The sequence below is a fragment of the Emydura macquarii genome, unplaced genomic scaffold (genome assembly GCF_026122565.2).
Source record: "Emydura macquarii macquarii isolate MOO-44397 ecotype Brisbane River unplaced genomic scaffold, CSIRO-AGI_Emac_v2 contig_2768, whole genome shotgun sequence".
Taxonomy (NCBI): Eukaryota; Metazoa; Chordata; order Testudines; family Chelidae; genus Emydura; species Emydura macquarii.
Window position 1 is genome coordinate 51,976,978 of NW_027132905.1, and position 24,189 is coordinate 52,001,166.

The following is a 24,189-nucleotide window of genomic DNA, read 5'->3' on the forward strand; positions in this document are numbered from 1 at the left end:
CCCAGGATGGGGCTCAGGGTGTGACTCAGTGATGACGAGGGTATGGGAAATTCTCATCTCTCAAGGACCAGGCCGGGCATGTTTCCCAAGCTTCTTGGTGCTCATACTGGGCAGGTCGAGATGATGTGGCTAGTTTCTCCAAAGTAGAAGCACAGGAGGTGTTGATACTGCCGTTCCTTTTCTTCGGGTGTGAGCTGCTGATGAGATAGATTGGCTTGCATAGGTTTAGCAGGTGATACAGACGACGAGGTCACGGTATACAGGGGGGGTGACTGCAAGGAACCTCTTTTCTCCTCTCTTCGTTCTTGCAGCTGATCATCTATGCAGATGGCAAAGTCCAGAAGGGCGTCTAGGCCCATAGGCATCTCTACACAGGCCAGTTCGTCTTTGATTTCTTCCTGCAATCCCCTCCAAAGCCCTATGAGAGTATGGTGCTAAGCCCGACGTCTAAGGCATCTCCCAGGAATAATCAGGGTTGCAGGTCACAGGCGCCTGGCATAGTTGTGTTTTCAGTTAGTTAAGAGTATCCTCGCATTTCTCATCTCATTAGATCTTCCTAGAGTTGTTGCCTTTTATGAGGTTCGTAAGAGGGGCCATGATTGGTGCAAAACTGGGGATAAACTTCCAGTAACATCCTGCCAGGCCGAGAAAGTGCCTTACTTGCCCCTTTGTCTGGGGAGTGTGACAGGCTAGGAGGGTCTGGGCCTTGTTGACCACTGGTTTTATTAGGTGGTCTCCTGTGCAGTACCCCAAGTAGGTTACTTCACCTTTGGCTGTCTTGCACAAAAGCTTTGTGAAGGCTGCTCAGCAGCAGGAACGTGAATTCCCCCACCATCACCTTGGGAGTTGAAAACCCTAAAGGAGATTAATTGAAATGGACTCTAAGAAACTATGGAGAGTCTTCGAAGCCAGCAACCACGCCCCAAACTGAGGAGTGCCAAACTGGTAGGAAGTGACCCAGTGGAAAACATAATTTGGGGTAGTTCAATAACTGGGTCAGATGCTTTGCTAAACCCCTAGGGCCTGGATTGGGACCTGGAGGGTTTCCCAGGTCCTCCTACTCTGCCCCCTGTTCTCCTGTAGTGACAGAACCCTTGGGGGAGCAATCTGAACATGCAGGGTGCTTGAGGCTACAGCCAGAGCTGCCTCTGGGACAGCTGTGCTGGCTGAAACCATAAGGTCATGACCTGACCACTTGGCCAGCTGGTCATTGGACCTTCTCACTAGTCAGTGAGATCGAAGTAGCCTGTCGTTCCTGGTGAGGCCACTGAGAGATGGGGGGGCCTCAGCACCTCTGTCAAACAGGCCCAAGATGTCTCAGGTTGGGCACCCAAAAGTGAGGCCACCAAATTCAGTGGTGACTTTTGGAAATGTTGGTCTGCGTCTGGATTCAGCTTCTCCAGAGGACTCTCTGGCACTGGGCCCGCACAAGCCCACACGTTCCCAAGCAGCGAGCTGCGGCACTTTCTTGGCTGTGCAGCCCGGTTCTCCTGCCTCCTCCCGTGATCTGATCCTGGAAAGAGGACACGCAGTGTGGGAGGGCGTCATGTGGCTGCTTGGGAAAGCCTTTGCATTCCCATATTCCAAAGAGACGTGGTACTGAATACAGCCAGAGGCTGGCTGTCTCAAAGAGTGTCACAGCATCTGCCATCTGCTAGGGGAGGAGTCCCCATCATCCGGCCTAGGATTGTGAGTAAGGGCTGTGGTCATTTATCAGGGGGAATGTTCTCCCATAGCACTAGCTGTGGTTCGACTTTACTCCAGACAGTCCCGTCCTGGGCACAGTTTGTGCACAGTTCCAGTCTGTTTTGGCCAGGCTGCAGACTCCCCAGGTTATTACTTGTTTATTAGTTTATTTCATTTCATACACATTAGGACGGGATGTCCCCTGTTCTGGCCCCCCCCCCCTTCCCATACTGACAGCACCACAATAACCAGCAGCTATTCACTGAACCCCCGAGATCTATCCAACCATTACCCCAACCCTAATTCGTTCCCACCTCAGAGCTCCATTATATTGCCACGATCATCAACCCCACCCACACCCCTCATCCTGTCCTGGGCCCAAATGCCTGTGAGGTCCTTGCAGTGTGCCCGGGAGGTTAACCAGGCTGGGCATTGGCAGACCAGGGGGCTTCTCTCTGCCTGTGTAGATTTCAGCTCCAATCTGATAGCAGATAATCTCTTCCCTGTGTGAACAGAGGGCCTGGCAGACTGACTCTCCACCCCCACCTGCTGGTAAAATGGATCAAGTCGGTCTTGAGACTTTAGGCTGATCCTTCTTGGCAGAAGAAAACTCCCTTGGATCCCCTGAAGGCCCAGCCGTGTAAATCCTGCGTGTGAGAACAGAACCAGGCTGCTTCTCTCCAGAACCACGTGGGATGTTTCTAGTCAAGCCTGAAGCCATGGGAAGCTTTCGTGTTTCCTCCCACACTGGTTAGCTGGGCCGCGGGAGCGGGAGGTGTGCAAAGGTTCAGGAACGTGTCTTGCGACTGCCAGCCCAGCCTGATGCAGTTTGGAACAGCCTGGAGCCCAGTGTCAAGCCACCTACAGACCAGTTCTGAACAATTCAGACCTCAGTTGCATAAACCTTTGTCTCTTTTCACCAAAAACATGCACAGACCATGGTTTTAAAGTGGAAGCCGGTGAAACACAGCAGGTTTGGCTCGGTTTCACTGAGTTTCGGGTCCCTTGGAAATAGTAACTAGAAATGCACGTAAGGTGCGGCCATTCGGCCATCTCCCCCGGTGGCAGGGAGCTACTCTCTGGCTGGAGTTGTCAGGCAGCTCAGGGCTGCTCTCCTCCCTGCTGTTCACCAGCAGCTGTCAAGAGCGCGCTTCTGGGCGTCTGGCCCCAATCCTGCAAAGGGACCGCCTGCCCCTCAGAGTACCTCTGACTTCAGGAGGCCTGCACATGGACGGAAATGGCCATGCCAGCGGGTGCAATGTGCTAGAGAAGGACACAGTGGAGCATCCAGATACTTGGTGGGGAGCCTTGGGAGACCCACGGGACAGGGAGAGCACCACACCACGCTCCCAACGGCACGGGCTTCCCTGCAACCTGGCGGCCATAATCTCAAATAACGACGCTGCCATCTGGCATTCCCCTAGAGGTGCTCGCCTGTTGGTCTCAGAGCATTGCACACAGACCGGCGCTGAGGCCGCCATTGCCGGCGGGGACCCCCCAAGGGTCACAGAATCCGCACATTCAGACCTGTGAGGCTGCAGCCCGACTGGGAGGGTGAACTGCACAGCCAAGGTGAAGATGAGAGGGCAGGGGAGGTGGTGGGCACTCCTCAGCCTCTGCCACAGTCTGGACAAAGACAGACTAAAAGGCGAGTACCAGGCGACGAGGAGACAAGGCTGGTCACACCAGCAGCCTAGCTGTTGGCAAGGGTTTCGTAGGCATCACGGCCAAGGAGAGTTTTCAGGAGGGACGTGAAGGGGGCTAATGAGGCGGCATGGTGGGAACTTACGGGGACCCCCTCCAAAACATGAAGGGCAGCAAGTGGGAAAATGTAACAAAGGCACCCCACCATCCCTCAAAGCCATGCACCACCCAGAATGTTCCCAGCACGAACAGCTCTCGCTTTCTGGCTGTGTTTGCTGAGGCCCGGTGCTGGTGGCTGGCCAGGACTCCCCCTCCCTCGCTGGGTCGCCCCAGACCACCCCAGAGGCACAGGCAGGCTATTTGCTAATTAAAACAGAACAGCAAAATCAATAGCAGACATCAAGTTTATTGGCTGTCTCTGCTCCGTGGGGCCCAGCTGCCGGCCCGAGAGCCCGGTAAGCAGCTCAGGCCTGGCCAGCATTAGCCCCAGGAGGCAGCCAGCAGCGGCTGGAGCGGAGAAGGCAGGTATCGGGCGTGGGGCTGGCTCGGATGCACTTGTGTTCTCAGGCAGGTATCATTGCTGGAGGTCTCCTCCCTGCCGCAGGCTGCAGCGGGGCAGCCACAGGGTGTCAGGCTCTGGCTCCGGCTAGTCCAGCAGCTCCAGGTCGGTTGGACAGGAAAGTGCAGATCTCGGATCATGTCCCTGGGGCTGGGATTGGGGTGGGCACCTTTTGCCAGGCACTGAGGAGGTCACCAGCCAGGGACTCAGGGACACAGAACGGGACCCCCGGGGCCGGGCCTCCTTTGTTCCATGTTCTCTGCCTGGGGCTGGGCGGGGTATTGCCGGAGCAGGAGCTGCACGGGGAGCGGGAAGGGCTCTCGGCTGCACCGAGAGAAGGCAGCTGTGTGCGGGGGACGTGCTGTGACTTGGCGAACTGAGCGAACGGCACAGGCCCGCAGCCCCGTGCCCTGCCCGCCGGCCTGCACTGCTGCTGGGGATAGCGCCGTGTTTGGCAGTAGGCTGCAGCGTGGACGTTGGTGTCAGCGGCACACACGTGGGAGTGTGTGTGCGGGGCGGCGGCGGCAGGCCGCTAGATGTCGGGGAAGATCAGGAACCCGGAGAAGATGCTGTCAGCCCCCTCGATCCCCACCAGGGAGTTCTTCTCGCTCGGCTCCAGCCACACGGACTCGTTCTCCTGCATTCGCAGCACCACCCCGCCGGTGGTGACCTGGTAGACGTTGTGTACGTAGTCGCAGAAGGTCACCACCTTCTCGCCCCTGGTGCCCTGGCCCTTCTTGACGTTGATGCACAAGTTGCCCTTGGAGGTGGCGTGGTAGGTGAAGTAGTAGAGCCCCGGGACCCGGCAGGTGAACCGGCCGTACCGGTTCTCGTAGTGGCCGTTTTCGTTGGTGAGGATGCGGTCGAAGCGGATGGGCTGCTCCCGGCGCGGCAGCAGGCTAATGGTCCTGGTGGCCGAGAATGCAGATTTGATGGTGGTCTTGAAGTCACCGGATTCACCCTTTGGCCCGGGAGGACCCATGGGACCAGGAGAGCCCTTGGAGCCGATGGGGCCTTTGGGGCCGACTTTCCCAGGGTATCCAGAGATCCCCGGCTCACCCTTCTCCCCCACCTCCAGCTGATCCTCCATCCGCCCAGGGGGACCTAGTGAGCAAGAGAACAAGAATCATGAGTGGAAGGCTCACAGATCTCTGTTGTTGTTCCCCATCTTATTACCTGAAGGGTCAGCGCGTCGCTGCTGAGCCCAGACGCCAGCATAGGATGATCCACCAAAGCCATGCGACTGGCACCGGTTTTTCAAACGGCCCGTGGACTAGGAAACCCTCCCTCCAGTACTTCTGTGCCGAAAAGTCCTCCACCAACAAACGGGATGGAAGAAGCACCTGCCCACAGCACGGGGACACTGGGGCCAGCTGAGATACCCGCCCTTCGCTCAGGGACCCGCCCAGCAGTTCTTACAGTGGAGACTTGCTGGATGGATTCCCAAATCCCTTCTGGCAGTTTGCTCCCCATAAAGCCCTTCAGGCTGTGCCCGTGTGGGCTCCAGGCAGGTTCACAGGCGCTGCACGTTCTTCCCCTGGTGCAGCCCTTGCAGGAAGTGCCCAGTGCGTCAGGCCCGTGCAGGCAGACTGCAGGCTGCAGAACCTGCCCCGGGGGGGCCTGTTTCCTCGGGTCACGCTGCACTGGGCGAACTGAGCGAATGCCCTTGTTCGACGGGACTGGCAGCAGCGGGCAGCGGCTCCAGGGCTGGGGCACTGGAGAGGTGGTCTCTGCACAAGGCTGTGTCTACACCAGCTGTTTCTTCGGAAAAGTTGCCACCATTGCTTCTGCCCGTGGAGCACCGATACCCACAGCCTCGTCCCCCTGGCCGAGGTGCACCCCGCTGCCGTTCCTGCGTGTGGTACCCCGCTCCTCTCTGCACCCAACGCGCCTCCCTTGCACCCTCTGTATCAGGCCCCATTCCTGCCCCTTCTTGCAGACACCTCCCGTCTCCCCTTTCTCCCCACCCCTCCCCGGGTGCTCTCCTCTTAGCCCTGGGGAGGCTCGGGGGGCGTATTCCTTGCCTCTTTGCTGGCTGGTTCCTGCATTGGAAAGGTGCAAACCATTTGCTTCCAGCAATGCATCCTCCTCGCGGAGAGCAGCAAGGGCAGGGCTATCCAGACAGGCACTAACACCCGCTCCCTGGGCCATGCCAAGGGTGGCTGGAATTGTGCTCTACACAGAAGGGACCTAAGCAGGGGTCGCAGTAACCCGGCGAGCATCGCCCTAGCCCAGAGCTCTGCCCGCTCCCAGTTCCCGCCTCTTTCTTACCTTTCTCTCCCTTCGGGCCATTCACTCCGTCTTGGCCATTGGGGCCCGGCCGGCCCGGTATCCCTGGAGTGCCCGGGATGGCGGCGTAGCCCTTGCAGCTGTCGGCGCTGGCCAGTGGGACCGCAGCCAGGCACAGCAGCAGCATTGCCCACGTCATCATGTCGGCACCACCGCTAGAGAGGGCAGAGAGACGTCGCGGAGCTTACAGGCAGCAGGCAGCGCAGGGATGATGGGCTGTCACCTGGTGCCAAGGGGGCTGGGCAAAGGGCTGGAGAGCTGCTGTCAGGAACAGCGCTGCCCAGGGGCACCGTGCCGCGGGGAAATTCTGCCAGGACAGGGGACAGAGACAGGGCAAAGTCAGGAGAGGAACTGCTCCAAGGGAAAGATACAGGCCCAAATGCTCCCCTGCCACCATATTGGCTTTGATGGAGCTGCACTCGTGTGAGTGGGGAGAGACTGCCCCACGGACGGCACATCTCCTCACCTCCTCAATGGAGGACAGCCTCCAGGGTCAGTCTCCGAGCGGCAGTGGCAGTGGGGCCCTGTTCTACAGCCCAGCTGCAGGGCTGCACTCCTGCATGGAGCGAGGGGAGGAGCAGCGAAGCCTTCTATGTTTGCAGAGCTTGTGATTAATGATCTAGAGTGGGGCACCCTCAGCAAGTGTGCAGATGACACTAAGCTAGGGAGAGAGGTAGAGACCCTGGAGGGTAGGGATAGGATACAGAAGGACCTAAACAAACTGGAGGATTGGGCCAAAAGAAACCTGATGAGGTTCAACAAGGACAAGTGCAGAGTTCTGCACTTTGGACGGAAGAATCCCACGCACAGCTACAGACTGGGGACCGACGGGCTAGGCTGCAGCTCTGCAGAAAAGGACCTGGGGGTAACAGTGGATAAGAAGCTGGATAGGAGTCAGCAGTGTGCCCTGGTTGCCAAGAAGGCTAATAGCATATTGGGCTGCATTAGTAGGAGCATTGCCAGCAGATGGAGGGAAGTGATTATTCCCCTCTATTCGGCATTGGTGAGGCCACATTTGTACTATTGTGTCCAGTTTTGTGTCCCCCACTACAACAAGGATGTGGACACATTGGAGAGAGTCCAGCGGAGGGCAACAAAAATGATGAGGGGGCTGGAGCACAAGACTTATGAGGAGAGGCTGAGGGAACTAGGCTTGTTCAGTCTGCAGAAGAGAAGAATGAGGGGGATTTGATAGCGGCCTTTAACTACCTGAAAGGGGGTTCCAGGGAGGATGGAGCTAGGCTGTTCTCAGTGGTGGCAGATGACAGAACAAGGAGCAACGGTCTCAAGTTGCAGTGGGGGAGGTGTAGGTTGGACATTAGGAAAAAGTTTTTCCCTAGGTGGGTGGTGAAGCACTGGAATGGGTTACCTAGGGAGGTGGTGGAATCTCCATCCTTAGAGGGTTTTAAGCGGAGGCTTGACAAAGCCCTGGCTGGGATGATTTAGCTGAGGTTAGTCCTGGTCTGAGCAGGGGGTTGGACTAGATACCTCCTGGTGTCTCCCTGCCAGCTCTATGATTCTCTGATGCGAAGGGTCAGGGAGAGAGGTGTGCGCTGCTCTCATGCTTGCACCTCACCCAGCTTGGGCTCCCGCTGCTCTGCGAGCCCACCAACTCCCCAGGCTGCAAGGCAGAGCTGAATTCCCCATCCACACACAGAACCAGTGCACTCAGGGCCACCCCCTGCTCCGACTTACACCCCTGCCAGCCTGGAGTGGCTGGTTTTGCTTCAGTGGAGTTATTCTGGGTTTACTCCAGAGTCGCTGAGAGCAGGTTTCGGCCTTTGGACTGGAAGTAGCGAAGACATTCATGAACCCCCCCTCCCAAACCATCTCGTCTCCAGGGCTTTGTCCTGCCATGAGGCTTCCCCCTGATGCCCTGGAGCCTGTTTCACAAGCTCTTAGGCCATATCATCAGGTACTTAGCTGAATGGCCAGGACCAGGGCTTCAGTCTCTCCATTCTCCCTCCCTTTCCTGCCCATGCCATCTGTGAGCAGGACTTGCCTATCGGACAGACCGCACAGGAATTAGTTCAGGGCAGTTCGCTGGCCTTGCTCTGCTCAGGAGGTCAGATAGAGAGATGGTCACAACGGTCCCAGCTGGCCTTGGAACCTATGAATTTCCTGCTCCTACACCCCACGATCCCAGCACCGCATAAGCCAGACACAAAACACAGCAACATCGGGGGCTGCTTCTCGGCAAGGTTTGCGTGGCCAGGAAACTCTGCCGGGGCAGGGCCACAACCCCCTGGGAGCTCAGTGCAGCGTACGCCGCACTGCTTGGAGCAGAGTCTGCACTGCAGCTCCATAGGGAGCAGGAGCACGGAGAGTTCTGGAGCCCCGGCAAAGCTCTGCAGCAAAGCTCTGACCGAGCGCACAGCTCATTCGTGGCTATTAAGGCAGCAGGGGCCCATGGCACCATGTAGGGTTTGTTCTTACCTTGCAGCGTCCTGCAGCAGCAGTGAGCGGGGACGAGGCAGGGTGCCTCTCGGTCCAGCTTGGCAGTGACCCGACGGAGGGAAAGCGGAAGTTTGCTGGGAGCAGGGAAAGGCTGGGCGAGGAGAGGAACTGACCACATCCCTTTTTTATCTTTAGCTCTGCACGCTGGCACTTTCACATCCCCTGCCGCCCCACTTCCAGTGCATTTTCTCAGGCACTTTCTGCAAACTCAGCGGGACCCCCCCTGCCCCGTGCCTGCGCCCTCCAGGAAGCCTGGGAGTGGCGGGGCTGGAACCGCCGGCCATCAGCAGCTCTCAGCCCAAGCCCGAGACAGCGCTGCCCTCAGTGGGCCTGTTCTCGCTGGGATACGTGTCCTCTCACCTGCCGTTACAGGGAGCGCCCCGAGGGGTAACTGGCTGCTAAGATCCAGCTGTATACAGCCCCTCTGGAAGGGTCTGACCCTCCTCTGAGTCCCCCTGTGTAAACCCAGAGCAGCCCATTGACTGCGGGGCAGTCTCTCTGCAGTTAGTGTGGGTGTGAGGGCACTGGAGCGGCTTAATGCCTCCTGGGCCAGCCCGTGAACTGCCCGTTGTTCCCTCTGGATCCCCTGCGCTTACCGGCCTGCCTTGACTCACCCCCTCCCCCTCACGCTGCCCTGGGCCAGCCCGGGGTTCCAGGGGATCGCTGCTGGGCCAGTGCTGAGCTAAGCGGGGCGTGAATGGAAGTGCTACCCCGCCCCCACTTTAGCTCACCTCCGTCTGGCTCTGCAGCATGGACCTAATGCAGGCTAGACTCCATTGGGACATGTGTGTCAAGAGGTCTAAGGGGGCCAGCCGTGCCCATCACCTCTGCATCTGGTCCCTGGCCGCTGGGTGCTGTCTCCCTGGCAGATCGCTTTCCTTGCTCAGCGGGCTGGGGCACCCAGATGGCAAAGCCGCATGCCACAGTCGAGAGCAATTCTGTCCCATTGCTACAAACCCCTCCACCCTCCCGTTGTTCCCCAGATTCTGCACATTGGGCCAATTGAACAGGCGCATGGGTCGTGCTGGGGGACCCAGACCAGAGAGAACCAGTGGGGCTGCAGGGAGGAGAGGAACCCGGATTCCCTGTCCCTTCGGACTGTACCCGCCACATCCGGCGGCTCCTTTCTGATGGGATTCTGCTCTCTAAGCTCTCCCCTGTCGCTGCAGTAGTCACGTCTCCTCTGCTTGCACGCTGCATGGACCATCAGCCAGAGCAGACCTGGATCTTGGTAGCAGCAGGCACATTTCTTAACATCGAGTCCGCCTGCCCTTGCTCCCTGCCGAGTCTCTGCCCCTTGGCCACACTCAGCCCTGCCCCAGGCAGGTGCAGCTCCTGAGGCTGCCCCACTCACCCCGAGCTGGGATTTGGCCTAGTGTGTCCACGCAGTGGGGCCTGATCCTGCCTGCTTCCGAGTGGCCTCGGTTCCCAGGGCTGTGCTGGCCATTCAGGCGCTCCGTGTCACGCAGGGTCAGGGTCTGAGTCAGGCTCCCTTGTCCTCGGGGATGCTCTCTGTCAGGAGGAATTCAGATTGAATGGGCTCCTTGGACGTTCCCTGCCCTGCAGATATTTGGCTTGATTCATTCCTCGAGTTTGTCTGTAAGTGCTTTGAACCAGCGGCTGGCACACTTACGTCCCTGCGGATTCCCCTGCAGCTCCTGCTCCGGGTGTCAGGCGCCAATGCTCAGGGGCCAGAGCTCTGTGAAGTCAAACCAGCCCAGGAATTGCTGCTGCCTCTTGGCAGGGGCAGGCACTAGCCATAGGGACAATCCGCTCATGGTTATAGACGCACTGGGGTCCTCTGCTGTAACCTGGGGCAGCTTTTTCCTCCTCCAGCAGGAGAGCTGAGGCCCCAGGCCGGGCGATAATTGTAACGAGAGAGACTGTTGAGAGATGGGCTCTAGGACCCTGCGAGGTGGGAGGGTCCCAAACACCTGCACAGCAATTAAACAGCCCCGCAAGCCGGAGTCAGCCGGCAGGGGCCAGCAAGGGGCATCTAACTGCAGTGTAGACAGACCCTGGCTGGCTCGTTCTCAGGGCCCAAGAGCCTCCTCCAGCTGCATGGCCTGCGCTGCCGCAGATGCACTTAACCGATGGGGAAACTGAGGCCCAGAGATGTGCAGGGACTAGATCAAGGTCCCAGTGGAGGAGCCAGGACTAGAGCCCAGCTCCCCAGCGGCTTGCTCCAGCCCACCAGAATCTAGCATGAGCGTACAAGGCCCAGTGCTGTCCTGGGATCTGGCATGCCCTCGGAGGCAGTGGGATGAGCACCAGGAGACAGACTGCGCTGGGGCACCGGGGCTGGCTGTGGAATAGGGCAGACTACCCCCTTCTGACTGGTTTGAATGGCTCCCAGGTGACCCATTTCCCTGGTGCACTGACCTGGGCCTGACATGTCTCTGAAACAGTCAGGCTGACGCAGGCACCTCCGTAGGCACGTGCTTCTGTGGGCGCCAGGAATCAAACAGGACACACACAGCTCTGCTAGCGCCCTGGGCATCCTGGAACCGCAGGTTCCTCTGCTCCCCCAGGCTGACAGCGCGTATGGGCAACCCCCGTCCCCCGGGCCTAGACTGAGCCACTCGTCAGAGTCCTCCTCGGTGACGCTCTCTGGAGCACAGTGCTGGCGGGACCCCAGCCCCAGAGGGCACAGGGCTCAATTCAGAGTGGCTGATTTCCCCCCGGATGCGGGACTCTGCCTGCGTCTGGTTCTGTGGCTCCAGCTGTGTCACCAGCAGAGTCTCCAGGGGAGCCGCCAGGCTCTCTCTCCTGGCTGGATGGCAGTGCTCAGCCGGCTGGCCACGGCCCAGCCTAGGACAGGGACGTCAGTGCTGCACGCTGGTCCCTGGCTCGGGTCTGACCCCAAGTCGCTCCCCACAGCTGCTGGCTCAGAGTCCAGAGCAGAACAGTCCTTGGGGACGTTTCTTCCCTGAACACTGGGAATCCAAGGCAGGGACCCAGCTCCAGGGAGCAGGTGCTGTTGGTTCACTTTGGGCTCACACATGGCACCATCCTGCCGGGAGCTTGGCACCCTTCACTCCTGGGGCTGAGGGATGGTCTGCCTTGCAGGAGACGCTCAGGGACCAGCCCCTCCAGGATCAGCCCCTGGTGTCTGCGCTTTGAAGGCAAGCTTTGGAGCAGTACAGACCTGTGCCTAGAATCTCAGGACGCCTCCGAGGCTCCTGGCAGTACCAGCTCCCTCTGACGTTCCGCGGCTTGAAGCAGCTGCCTCTGATCTGGGCTCGGTGAGTTCCCAAGGACCCTAACTGCGTCTGACAACGCCTGTGTCCAGGGTGGGAATTGCACCGTTGCACTTTAGGATGATGGCTGGGCACGGCCCTGGGCTGGGCACAGTCTATGAGTCAGGGAAACCATGGGGTAGACGAGGCACCAAGACCCGGGACATCAGCGTGGGGTAGACCCACAAGGCCGGGCGGGAGGAAGGGGACACGGGAGTTTTCAGGCCCTCGTCTGTTTGGATGAGGCCTGGCTGTGTGCTTTGCCCTTGGAGCGTCTGGGCAGAGAGGCCAGGATGTGCCGGGCCCTGGGGCCAGGGTGTGCTGGGCATGCTGGCACTGTGTGTGTTTGCCAGGGAGCTGGGCTCCGGGACTGGGCCTGGGGCAAGGACAATTCAGGAAGCAGGTGGTTCTCTGGCTGTCAGTAACTTCCACTCTCCTGCTGGCAGAGGGAGGATCCACACTGGGGTGGCTGGTTGGGGGAAGCAGGCAGCGTTCTCCTAGGGCTCCTTCAGCAAAGGCAGCTTAACTCGCTGTCAAAGCTGGACTGGTACCCAGGGACCGCCTGGAAAAGGGGCTGAATCAGCTCATTGCCTGGCCACAGCCTCTGCCTGGGAAGGCTGAGATCCAGGGCAGGGAGCTGGAGCCCAGAGCTGTGTGTAGGGCCAAGAAACAGGTCCCTTCCTCCCTCCCCTCACCCCAAGGGGCAGAGGGGGCTCAGTGCTGCCCTGGGACAGGGACTGCCGGGGTGCAACAAAAGCCCCTCTCCCGACCACGCCCACCGAGGGGAGTGCGCAGCCCACACGGGCGCCGGGGGCCTGGCTGGCCTGGCGTTCGCTGCCTGGCTCCCGTGGGGATCGGTGCTATGGAAATACCTCACGCCCACGCATGCACACGCACTCACACATGCAGCTGCACCTGCGCGCACACGCACTCAGCTTTCAGCTACTCCGGGCACGGAGCGGTGAGGGTAGAACATGAGACGTCAGGCCCTGTGCCACACAAGGGGGTTTTATTCGACCTTCGCACACAGACTCATGGCCAATTCCTCCTGCCAAACCCCCTGGGAGGAGCCCAGCCCTGGGGCAGTGGGAAGCTTTGGCCCTCTGGGTTGCAGCGGCACGAAGCAGCGCGGGCGGGTTAGCGGATGCAGAGGGCAGCAGTTGGCGCCCTGTGCCGCGTGGAGAGCGCAGCGTGGCGCGGCTGGCTGCAGTGGGGCTCCTGGCACTGCGGGGCTCTCGCTGGGCAGGAACGCAGCCAGACACCCCCCTCCCTTCCACTTGGCGACTCTGACTGGCTCGAAGACACGCGTTCAAAACCTCCTGGCCCTGGGTAGTTTTGGGCTGAGTCTGGGTGGCGGCAGAGGCCCGAAAGGGACAGTTCTTCAGCCAGCAGGCCTGCCTGACGTGAGCACGGGGCCTGTGTGGAGAGCCCCCGGCGTGCCGTGCCCGGGTGCTCCACTGTTTGGCGGTGCGATGCAGGGCGAGAGCGTTGGAGGGCAGAGAGGCCAGCGGGTGCGTGGCAGAGCCAGCCTGGGCCGCCTAGTCTGGGAAGAGCAGGAAGCCGGAAAAGACGCTGTCGGAGTCAGCGGTGCCCACCATGCCGTTGTAATCATTGACCGCCAGCCAGAGCTGGTGCCCGGCCTCCATGTGCAGCAGGGTGCCCCCGGAGCTGACCTGCCTGTCGTTGGCCATGTGGTCGCAGAAGCTGGCCACCTTCTCCCGGTTCTTGTACATGTTGACGCAGAGTTTGGCAGTCTGGGACGTGTGGAAGACGAAGAAGTAGAGGCCAGGCACCCGGCAGGTGAACTTGCCCGAGGTGGTGTTGTAGTCCTGGTTGGTGTTGGTGACGGCGTGGTTGAACACGACGGGGGCGTTCTTGGCCGGGTACTGCCCGGTCTTCCTGAGCACAGAGAAGGCTGACTGGTGCTTCTGCTTGTAGTTGCCAGGCAAGCCAGCCTCTCCAGGTGGGCCCTTCATGCCTGGGTCTCCCGGGAGGCCAGGCGGACCCATGGGGCCAGTCTTTCCTGCCAGGCCGGGGCTGCCGGGTTCTCCTCTCTCTCCCTTGGGCCCGCGGGTTCCAGGACTGGCCGGCATGCCTGTGGGGTTCCAGGGAGCGTCAGTCAGTGTGGCTCCGGCTGCTCCGTGCGTTGGGGAAGGGATGGCTGGTGGCCCCTCCCTCCCCCCTTGCCCTGATGGCTGAGCAGCTGTGCTCCTAGCCTAGCCTGGCTGTGTGGGCAAGTCCCCCCCACCCCCATCCCGGCTCTCCACCTGCAACACTGACCCAGCCCCCAGGCAACTCTGGAGGCCTCTGCGCTTCTGCAGGAAAGGCGCTGGAGAAGGGGGGCTCGTTCCCTGGGTTAGGATCAGGCTATCTCTGAACTGTGCATGGACGCCCCGTGGGCCTACGCCAGGAGGGCAGAGATGCTCTGTCCTCTCCCTCTGTGCTTTCCCACCTGTGCGCCCCAGGACGGAGGTGGCACTGACCTTCCATCTTCCCGGCCCTAGGAGTTTCTGGGGTGCCCTGGGGTGAGAAGGCTGCGTCTCTCCAGTGCACCCTCCCTTGATGAGAAAGGGTAAGCTTCCTTTGAGGGCACCTACCTGGTTCGCCTTTGACGCCTTTCTGTCCATCTCTGCCATCCTTGCCTGGCATCCCAGGCATGCCAGGCAGCCCAGGGGTCCCATAGCAGCTCTGGGGGGCACTGCCTGTCACGGGGGTCTCCAGAGCCAGGAGGAGAAGGGCCAGGCCCAGGCCCACTGGTTTCCAGAAGCTCTTAGCCATCTTTGTCCTACAGCGAGTGGAAATGGAGAGAGAGAGAGTGCTGCCACGCTCGCCGTGGGCACCGTGGGGGCACCGTGCTGCCACGCCAGACAGCAGCATCTTCACCCCGGGATAGGTAGAGCGGGTTACTTACCAGGAGCCGTCCTCTCTCAGCTCGCCGTCCCCACCCGCTCCCGTCCCCCGTGGGCCCAACCTGCCCCCTTGGCAGACTGCATGGGTCCGGAGAGCCGGGAAGGAGGGCTACTGCCAGGGCAGCGTCTCCCTCCCCACCCTCGGGGGCAGCCTCTCTCCTTTCCCCTCCCACGGACGGAGGCGCCGGAGCTGCCGGGCCCCCGTCTGCCTGTCACTGGTGCTGGCTGTGGCACAGAGGACAGCTGCGATGCCGGAGGAAGGGACATTCTGGGGTGCTCTGGATCTGGCAGGGTGACAGCCCGGCTCCCAGGGCATTGTCGTGTCGCCAGGATCCCTGGCGCTGCTGCTCAGGGGATGGCTGGTAGCTCTGCCTTTCCGCTCTCAGTTCCCAGGACGGTTGCCAGCCCTGTGCAATCTGTCCCTGCACTGGGCAGCCCATTGCCCGCCGTGGCTGCCCCACACCAGTGCACCTGCTGGTGCATGCCTCTGCCCTCCTGCCTCGCAGGGGCTCTTAGACTCAGAGGTCCAGCAGGGTGTTCATGAAGCAGAGCAACCCATCGGTGGCCATAAGCAATGCCACTCCGGGAGCAGGCGGCCGGTGAGCCCGCCAGCCAGCCCTTCCAGAGCCACCCGTCGGCTCCCATGGCCAAGGCAACGCCCTCCCGAGTGCCCCCAGCGCAGTGTCATGGGCCTGGCTGGCGAGCCGCCGTCCCGCAGCCGCCCCCCACCTGCCCCTTACCTCTCTGGGGCAGGGTGCTGGCCCCTGCGCTGTCCGGCGGGCTCTGCTGGGGTGGGGGCTGCTGGCTGGATTGCAGAGAAATCTCTCTGCGAGGCCGTCAGGAGGAAGTCGGCGGCTGAAGGAGCCAGGGATAGGCCTCGGAGAGACCAGCCCCTCGGGCGGGACCCCAGCCAAGTTTCACATCCCTGTCCTGGCCATTTCTTCCGAGCAAGCGTTTTCCGTAGTGCCGGGCAGCACTAAACGCCGCACCAACACGCCCCATCCCATCACTAGCCACAGGCCTGGCCAGGCAGCCAAGGGGGGCAGGGCAGGAGGGAGCAGAGCTGGGGGGCCAGGCGAGCCGCAGAAGCAGGGGCCGGGCACAGTGCTTGTGGCTGATCCAGAAGCAGATGTGACCCTCCCTCGGGGCGCTGCCCCTCAGCTCCTTTCCCTACATCCCGCTTGCTTCATCTCCCTCTGGGTCTGAAATACAGGGGGGCAGAGAGCCGTGCTGGGGGGTGCCCCACTGTGGCATGAGCTCGTCCCAGTGCCCGGGGCTGCAGCTCAGACTCCTGCGACCTCTGCCACTGGCCCGTCGGCCAGCAGAAACGGTTAATTGGTGGAGAGTCGAGGTCAATGGCCATGCGGCTCTTGCTTCCTTTTAGTGACGAATGATTTTGCATCAGTGAAGGGCCCGTGGCCCACACCCGGGTATCAGCCCCCAGGGAGAGCTCCTGGCACCTGCCCACACCCGGGTATCAGCCCCCAGGGAGAGCTCCTGGCACCTGCCCACAGCCGGGTATCAGTTCTCTGGACAGCGCCCCAGGGATTAGCTCTCTAGCTGCAGCAACAAAAGTCTTTTTCAGGGTGGAGCTGGTCGAGCCGTCTGTCCGTCCATCCGTCCGTCGTGTTGCAGGAGCGCAGGCCGCTGGGGCGGGGCTCCGGTTCCGGGGAGGAGAGCGCAGCGCCCCCCGGTGGGAGTGAGCAGCGCTCTTGCCCCCTCTCCGCTCCTGTGTCACTGAGGGTGGGGTGCCCAGGGGCAGGCACAGCCCCCAGGCGTGTCCAGCGCGTGCTCCCTGAAGCACCAGCTCTGCCCTCTGCAAAGTGCCCCCTGCCCCTGCCTGCTCCGCTTGCTGGGTGTGGGGGGAGAGAGAAACCAGGCCACAGGCAGCTCCTGCCCCTGGACCCGCCCGTGGGCAGCGCCCCCACTCCCTGCTTCATTGCGCCTGGCTCCCCCCTTTTCACCAAGGGCCCTCGTCCTCCCTCAGGCAGTGCTGCTGCTGGGCAGAGCCCTCCTCCCGCCAGCAGTCCAGCACCTGGGCATGCCACAGGGCAGCCCAGAGCACAGGTGTCCCAGGGTGGCAGCCTGCAGCCCAGGGGTGACGCACAGGCAGGGTGAGCCCATTTCCCACGGGCACTGCAGCCGGGCTCTGTTGTGCTGGGCGCTGCCACAAACCAGCGGGCCGCTGGCGTCATTCCCATGTAGGAAGAGGAACGTGTCACCCTCCCGCAGACCCTTCCCCCGGCTCCCTATGTCACGCCCAGAGCCAAGGGCCAAATGGGCCACCGAGGCTGGATGCCCACTGGCTCTGAGGGCTGCCTCCCATTCAGGGCAGACTAGCGTGCAGCTGTGCCCGGGCTGCACCTGCTTAGTGGGGGCCGCCACGTGCCGGGTGGAAAGCCGCCTGCCCCGGTGTCGCTCTCAGCACTGCGTCCCCGGGCGCTGACGGATCGGAAACACGCTGGCCTGGTTGGCTCCCTTGGCGTCCCCGGAGAGATCACGGCTCTGAGCCTGAACTCGCTGGACAGCCTTGGGATGGGGCGCGGGAGCCAAAGGCAGCATCTGCAAAGTGCAAATCCTGAGCGGGTCTCTCCAGGGAGGTGACATCTCGTTGTGCTCTGGGCTGGGCTGTTCCTGGCTCTGGGGGGGCTGACGTGGAAATGGCAGCCTGGGAAAGGGCCCGGGACACTGACGGTTTGCAGGAAGATGTGTGAAGGAGAAAGAAAACCAAGCCACTGGCTGGGACTGAGCGAAGGGAAGAAAGGGTTTATTGGTCTGTGTTGATGGGAAGGGTGTGAAAGCCAGGGGTGGCCTGCAGCCAGCTCCCGATTTGCAACGGTTAATACAGCACGAGCCACAACCTACAGCAATGTCCTAGCAGGGAATAAAGGGGCCGCGGCGGGGGAGTGACACTGGCGACAACTGCTCTCCTCCGGCAGGGCTTGGCAGGGGGATGAGAACCAGCACGGCAGGAAGATCCGAGCCTCCGCTCGCCGGGCCTGGGGCACTCGCTGGGGCTGTGCTGCTTGGAAAAAGCACAGTGTGTAAAGGCTCTCCTCGGCCTGGGGGGACACATACGTGCCTGCAGGGCTGCATGGCAGCCTCTGGCCGGCCCTGGCAGGGCAGGGAGGGGACCCTGCCTGGAGTGGGGGCTGACTCTCAGCAAGCCCCCACACAGCCAGCGCGCCGGCTCAGCGCTGCACTTGCTGCTGATGGCGATGTAGCTGAAGGGACCGGGAGACAAGATGACACTTCCCGGGGCCTGGGTTGGGGTTCCTGGGCAGGCACAGAGCAGCCAGCCGCTGAGCAAATGCAGCCTATCTGCCACCCCTCCCTGCCCGGACACTGGGTGCCATGGGCCACAACCGCGCACACGTCCACGCGGGTGCCCACTTCTCTTCCTGCTCCCCAGGGCCGCTCTCTCGAGGACGCAGGCTCGCAAGGGGCTGTTTCAGGGGTGCGTGCCCAGGACAGAGGTCTGCGCCGCAGGGCAGGTTCGCAGAAAGATCTCGGCTAGGGCCCAGGCTCTGGACTGTGGCGTCCCGGCCACCAGGCCGAAGGAAGGAAACCCCACCTCCAAGGAGCCCCGTACTTGGGTGCTGGAAGGGAGGCCCCTGCTGCGGGTGACTTGGGAATCCAGGTGCCCTCCCACGAGTGGGGCCGTGCTCTGCCAACCCACGGTGCTGCGTGGGGATGCCCAGTCCGCTTGGCATGCTGGGCGTGCCCTCGTCCCACAACTCCCAGAACCAGCCTGCGATGGCCCAGGCTGCCCAGGGGGAGGCACTTTGGACCCAGTCCCGGTCCCGGCAAAGCCAATGAGAACTCTGCTGGAGCAGGGTCTGGGCCGTCCCTCCTGGCTTTAATACAGGCCCTCGGGAGAGCAGCAGACAGCTTCCCCCCACCCCTGGGTGTGCCTGGCACACAGGGCACCCTGCCTCAGCGCCAGGGGGATGGGCGTGTGGAGGTGCAGAGCTCGCACGCATCCCTTCCCTGCTGCTGAGTTCCCGGGACCCCCTGCCTGGGCGAGCGAAGGCTGTGTCTGCACACACCTGCTGGCCTGGGGCACCCACCCCTGTGCCCACCCCTGCCAGGGCTCTCTCAGGCCAGCGTGCGAAGCGGGGGTTGCTCAGAGAGGCAGAGCCCTCCTTGCGGCCGTGCTGGAAGCCAGGGAAGGGGCCGGCGGAGGGTTGTCAGTGTCTCGCCCCCGGCTGTTGCTGCGGGAAGAGCAGGAAGCCGCTGAAGACGCTGTCGGCCTCGGAGCCGTCGTACAGCCTGTTGCCATTGCGGGGGTCGCTCTCGATCCAGACCTGGTCCTCCTCGGCCAGGCTGAGCACGCTGCTCCCCGAGTTCACCTGCAGCAGGCCGCGGCTGTTGTTATCGCAGAAGCCCATCTCTTTCTTCCCGTTGCGGATGAGGTGGAGGCAGAGGTTCCCGCTGGAGATCACCTGGAAGGCAAAGTAGTAGACGCCGGGCACTCGGCAGGTGAACTGGCCGGTCTGTGTGTCGTAGGCGCTGTCCTGGCTGGTGATGAGATTGTCAAAGACCACCACGTTCCCTCTGGGCTGGGGGCTCACTCGGGAGGCCGAGAAGGCGGGACGGCGCTGGTCCTTGATGTTGCCAGCCTTGCCTTTGGCTCCCTTCTCCCCCGGCGGCCCTGGGGGTCCAGGGGGGCCATTTGCCCCCCTGTAGCCCTGTTTTCCCGGGATGCCAGGAAACCCAGGTTCCCCTTCATCACCTTTGAGTCCCCGGATCCCTGTCCGTCTTCCTGGCAACCCTGGAAGAGTAGAGCAGGCATCAGCTGACGGAACTGGGGCCCAAGTGCTGTGAGGTGACACGAGCGGCATCCCCCCATGAGCACCCACCTTCCAGCCAGTGCCCGGCTCCCTCCCCTCCACCATGCCAGCCTGGGCCAGCGCCCGGCTCCAGCCCCTCTGCCAAGGCAGCTGCTGCAGAACAGAGCTGTGCTCTCCAGGTTTCAGATTCCCTGTTCTGCAGCTGCTCCATCCCGTCCTCAGCAGGAAGCAGCTTCTGCCCTTCCCTGGGTGGCCCATGGGTTGCACTGAAACTCCCCCAAGGTTCAGGGCCCGTGCCAGGACGGAAGCCCTGGGAAGAGAAGCCAACGCTCTATCGGTCAGGCCAGGGACAGGGGGGCAGGCCCATGTCACAGCCCTGGGAGGGGTCCTGTCCTCCGAGGCTCATTCAGGCTCTGGCCAGACTGCTACATACAGGTCATGCGACAGACTCCTGCCAGCTGGGAAAAGGACTGAGGCTCGGACCCAGAAGCGCTTAGCTCTGGGCTGGATTGGAACCGGGGCCCTAGAGATGATAGCTAGAGCCATCTGACGCTGAGCTGTGTGCCTGGCCCTGTTAGCTACAGCTACAGCTCCCCTCTTCCAGCTTACCTGGCTCGCCAGTATCGCCTTTCTGCCCCAGTCTCCCACTGAGGCCCGGCACTCCGGGGTAGCCATCCGTGCCAGGTTGTGCTTGGCACACGTTCTCCTGAGGAACCACCGTGCCCAGCATCACGGCCAGGGTGCTGACTGCCAGCCAGAATTTGCCAGCCATTCTGCCTCTGCAAGCGGGAGTCCCAGAGCATGAGCCGTGGGCGGGACATTCCCACAACTGCTTCCCTCTGAGAGAGTCGTCTCCCCCCCAGGGGCACGCTTCCAGCCAGGGACAATAGCCCCTTCCCTACAGAGCACTGCCCGGCCGGCGGGAGGGGGAGAGTCCCCAACCGAACTACCTGCATCCTCAGGTGGGGTCAGGGAGTCCCCTCAGTCCCACAGACACACACACACACTCAGGTGAGCGTGCCCCCTCAATCCCACACACACACACACACACACTCAGGTGAGCGTGCCCCCTCAACCTCACCCACACACACGCACTGGAGCTGGCGGCACAGACCCCTGCAGCCTGTGGCCGTTTCCCCTGGCCCAGGGTTTGCAATGGGCCCGTTTTTCAATGGTTTTGAAAATGTTCCTGGCTTTTCTCTTTTGAATTTGCCTCCCAGACCATTCAGGGGCTGGACATTCTTCTTCTTGGCTAACCTCAGAGATGGGGGTTTCAATGCGCACTTTAATGGGAAAAGCTGTTACAAAGGTCACTGCTTTTTGGAAAAAAAACCCACAAACTTTCTACCAGAGCAACATTTTTGTGTGAGAAATCTGGATTTTGAAGAGGTCGTTTTTCAGTGACAAGCCCCTGACCAGCTCCTGTGCGCGCAGAGGGATGCGGGAGGGGGCCTTACATTTCATCAGGCTCCCTTTGCCCTGCTCACAGCCGCCGATGGGTGAGTGAGGGGGTCTGGACCAGTATACCCAGAGGAACTCTATTTGCATTACCCCCCCTTTCTGCGCCCCCTCCCCCCATGAGTCACTCCATCTTAAACTCTCTCAGACCCAGGCTGAGACTGTAAATTACAAGCTGGTGAGGCGGGGGGGAAAGTAGGGGAGCGCCCTGAGTGGGTGTGGTTGGGGGGTGTCTAGCAGGATGTACATGTTGGGGGCTGGGACTCCCTTGGGCTGGTGCGGTGGCCCAGGTCTTGCCCATACTGGGGTGCGGGTGTTTTTCGCTGAAACGTTGCACCCCCCCAGGGCAGACGGCGGTGTGACCCCGTCACAGCACAAGCGGCTAACGTAGTCAAACCTGCATGCCCCATCCCCACTTGGGTTTGAAACCAGAGTAGCGAAGCAGCAAAGCCTTCAGCGCAGGCTGCACCAGCTCACCTGGGAGGCTGGCTTGTGTCTGCGACAGCAGCAGCCCACGCTACCACAGGTGCAAGGCTGCAGTACCGGAGTCAGGTAGAGAGGGGGATGTCTAACTTGGGGATGTCTGCACAAGCCATGTCCCGGTGGGGCTGGGCACGGACAGGCTGACATCTAACCAGCCTGCACTTTGTGTGTGTGGGGGGGTGGGGGGGAAGCTGGAGCTTCTGGGGAAGGAAATGGGGAGCAGAGGGAGAAAGCAGCACAGCAAAGGGCCATTCTTACCTCCAGGGGCTACCTTGGACAGGGCAGGGGCTGGAGACCTGGAAAGAGACCATCACCGCGATAGACAGAGCTCCAGGGCAAGTGTCAAAACACAGCTCAGCCCCCCTCTCTCCCTCCCAGGGGCCTGTGATTCAAGGGGGGGTCAGGAGATAACTGATTAAAGGGGGTGGGGGTCTCTGCTCCCTTTTACCTTAGAAACAGCAGCCTACGAAGTCTGCTGTCCCTGGCGGTGTGCGTTTGGAGGTCTCCAAGTGCACGTTGGGAGCGTGCACAGCCTCATAGAAGGGGCCAGGGCTGGGCCGTTACCAGAGATGTCCTTTCTCCAGTGGGTGCATGAGGTGTTGGGGCTTCATGGACATTAACAAAACGAGAAGGGGTGAGAGTCTGGCCTCTTTGATGTGCGTGACTGATCGCCAGGGGAGCAGGATTCCAGCCCGTGTGTTAAACAGCCAGACTCAGGTTCCAGGGACCCGAGATGCCGGGCAGCTGCAAGGCAAGACGGGCAATTGTGGGCAGAGATGAGGCCGTCAGTTGCCATGTGACACGTCAGCAAGGAGCCAGTGCGGACTCCAGCTGCACGTCGAGGCCGTGCATCGTGGGGCGAGGGGATGGGACACGACCGTCCCCTTCTACGGCTTGGCTGGCAACCCCTCTGCACAGGTCTTCTAGGAGCGAGCGCAGGGCACGAGGGGCTACCCCATTTCCAGCTCCCCACGGCCACGTTGGTGAGGGAGGGGCTGGGAGCTCCTAGTCCCAGGACAGGCGAGAGGGAAGGGGCCGAGAAAAAAGGCTGCGGGATCCTGAAGGCAGAGACCTGCCGCTGGGGAAGCAGAGTGCCGGCCTCAGGAGAGAGGCCTGGCCCGGGGTGGGCAGCACAGAGGAGCATAACTTACCTTTCCCAGAGTCCGGCCGAGCCTCTGTCAGCAGGTGGCACCGTTTGGTCTCAGACCATCCCCGGGAGGAGGAATGAGGCGGAGAGCGCAGGCAGGGAACTGCCCGATCGGGATGGGGAGAAGCTGCCGAGTTTCACTTCCCTGCTCATTTCCCCTTTTGGGGTTTGCCCTCCGCCCCGTGCTGGGTCTCCCGGAACAGTGGGAACGTCCTGGTCAGCAGAAGTGCTAACGCTTTTAGACTCAAAACCACAGCAGAGCTGGCCAAGCCGGGCCCTGATTCCCGTACGGTGCCTCCAGGGCCTCCCAATACCCTCCCCGCCAACCGGTCGCCCAGCTGGCTGTGGGGGTCGGGAGCTGTCCCAGTGACTCCCCACACCCTGGCCCCTGGGCGCTCCGGGAAGGCTCCTTGCCAAGAGCAGGCCTGGGAACGTGCCATGCTTGGGACCAGCCCGCACAGCTGCCTGGATAGCTATGGGCTCCCAAAAGTCAGCGTCCAGCTGTCGGCCGCGCCCTGGGCCTGAGGCGCTAGGGGAGTGCAGCGCGGCACCCGGACGCTCGCTGCAGCTGGTCCCGGGCCTGGCGGCTGTTTGTCAGGTGTGCAATGGAAGCAGGAGGCGGCGGTGGCAGCACCGGGTGGGCCTGCCCTGCCCTGCCCGTAGGACCTGTGGGGTGCAGGTGGTGCCAGTGGCTGAGGGGGGAGGCAGGGAATAAGAGAAATGAGCAGCTTCCTGGTGCCACGCGGGCCGGCGCCGCCTTGCTGGGCTGCAGGCCCGGCCTCGTGGAGCCAGAGCTTCCTCAATAGCCTGCTCCAAGACAGCACAGCCACGAGCAGGTCAGGACCAGTCTGCCGGGTCCCAGACAGCCCGGCATGGCCCCTGCGGTGCCCAGCAAGAGGGGGCACTTCTGGCTGAGGCCCAGCAGCTGTGCTTCCCACGGGAGTGCGACGTGCAGCCCAGTCAGCGACACCCCCAGGAGTGCTTGTGCCAACCCTCCAAGCCAGCCCCAGCCCTTGCAGGACAGCCAGTCCTGTCTGTTTGCTGGATCAGAGAGACGGAGCAGAGTCCGTTTAAAGGCCGCCTTTTTGTATCCAAAGCCATTTTTCTTTGGCGCCTGGTCTCGGAACCAGTCCCTGCAAACCCGTCCGGCGGGGGTACCTCTCTGGAGCTGTTCGGTCTCAGTGACTCACCTCCATCTCCCCCACCCCCATGTCTAGTTCCTCGGGGAGCTGTGGTGACCCTCCCCCATGGAGTCAAACATAATCCATTCACACGTGTTATGACAGGGTCCCGGCAGACACTGCATCTGTCCCGGTGAGCACACGGCCTGCTGCTGCACAAACCGCTGGGGTAAGTGTCACACCAAGTAATTATTAACGGCTCCGTGACAGATGAACGAGGTCTCCTGGACGATCTGTGATACCCAGACTCTCCTTTGTAGCCAGCCTGGTCAATTCCAGGGCTGCAGCATTTTCCCAAGAACTCCCTCAATCTTGCCAGCTGCCATGGCTGCCCCCCGGGTGAT

The 24,189-nt window shown here is 61.6% G+C and overlaps 1 protein-coding gene across 1 annotated transcript; it reads right to left on the reverse strand.

The window, feature by feature from the left end:
- Positions 1-4,421: 4,421 nt before the first annotated feature.
- C1QB (complement C1q B chain) lies at positions 4,422-22,760 on the reverse strand. The gene is made up of 10 exons (XM_067566668.1): positions 22,669-22,760; positions 21,776-21,813; positions 20,186-20,355; positions 18,979-19,557; positions 15,524-15,638; positions 14,472-14,659; positions 13,416-13,969; positions 8,615-8,709; positions 6,161-6,333; positions 4,422-4,993 (listed from the first exon to the last, which is right to left on the reverse strand). Exons 3-10 carry the CDS (start codon positions 20,346-20,348, stop codon positions 4,422-4,424), a joined length of 2,439 nt encoding a protein of 812 aa, XP_067422769.1. The 5' UTR covers positions 20,349-20,355; positions 21,776-21,813; positions 22,669-22,760.
- Positions 22,761-24,189: the final 1,429 nt, after the last annotated feature.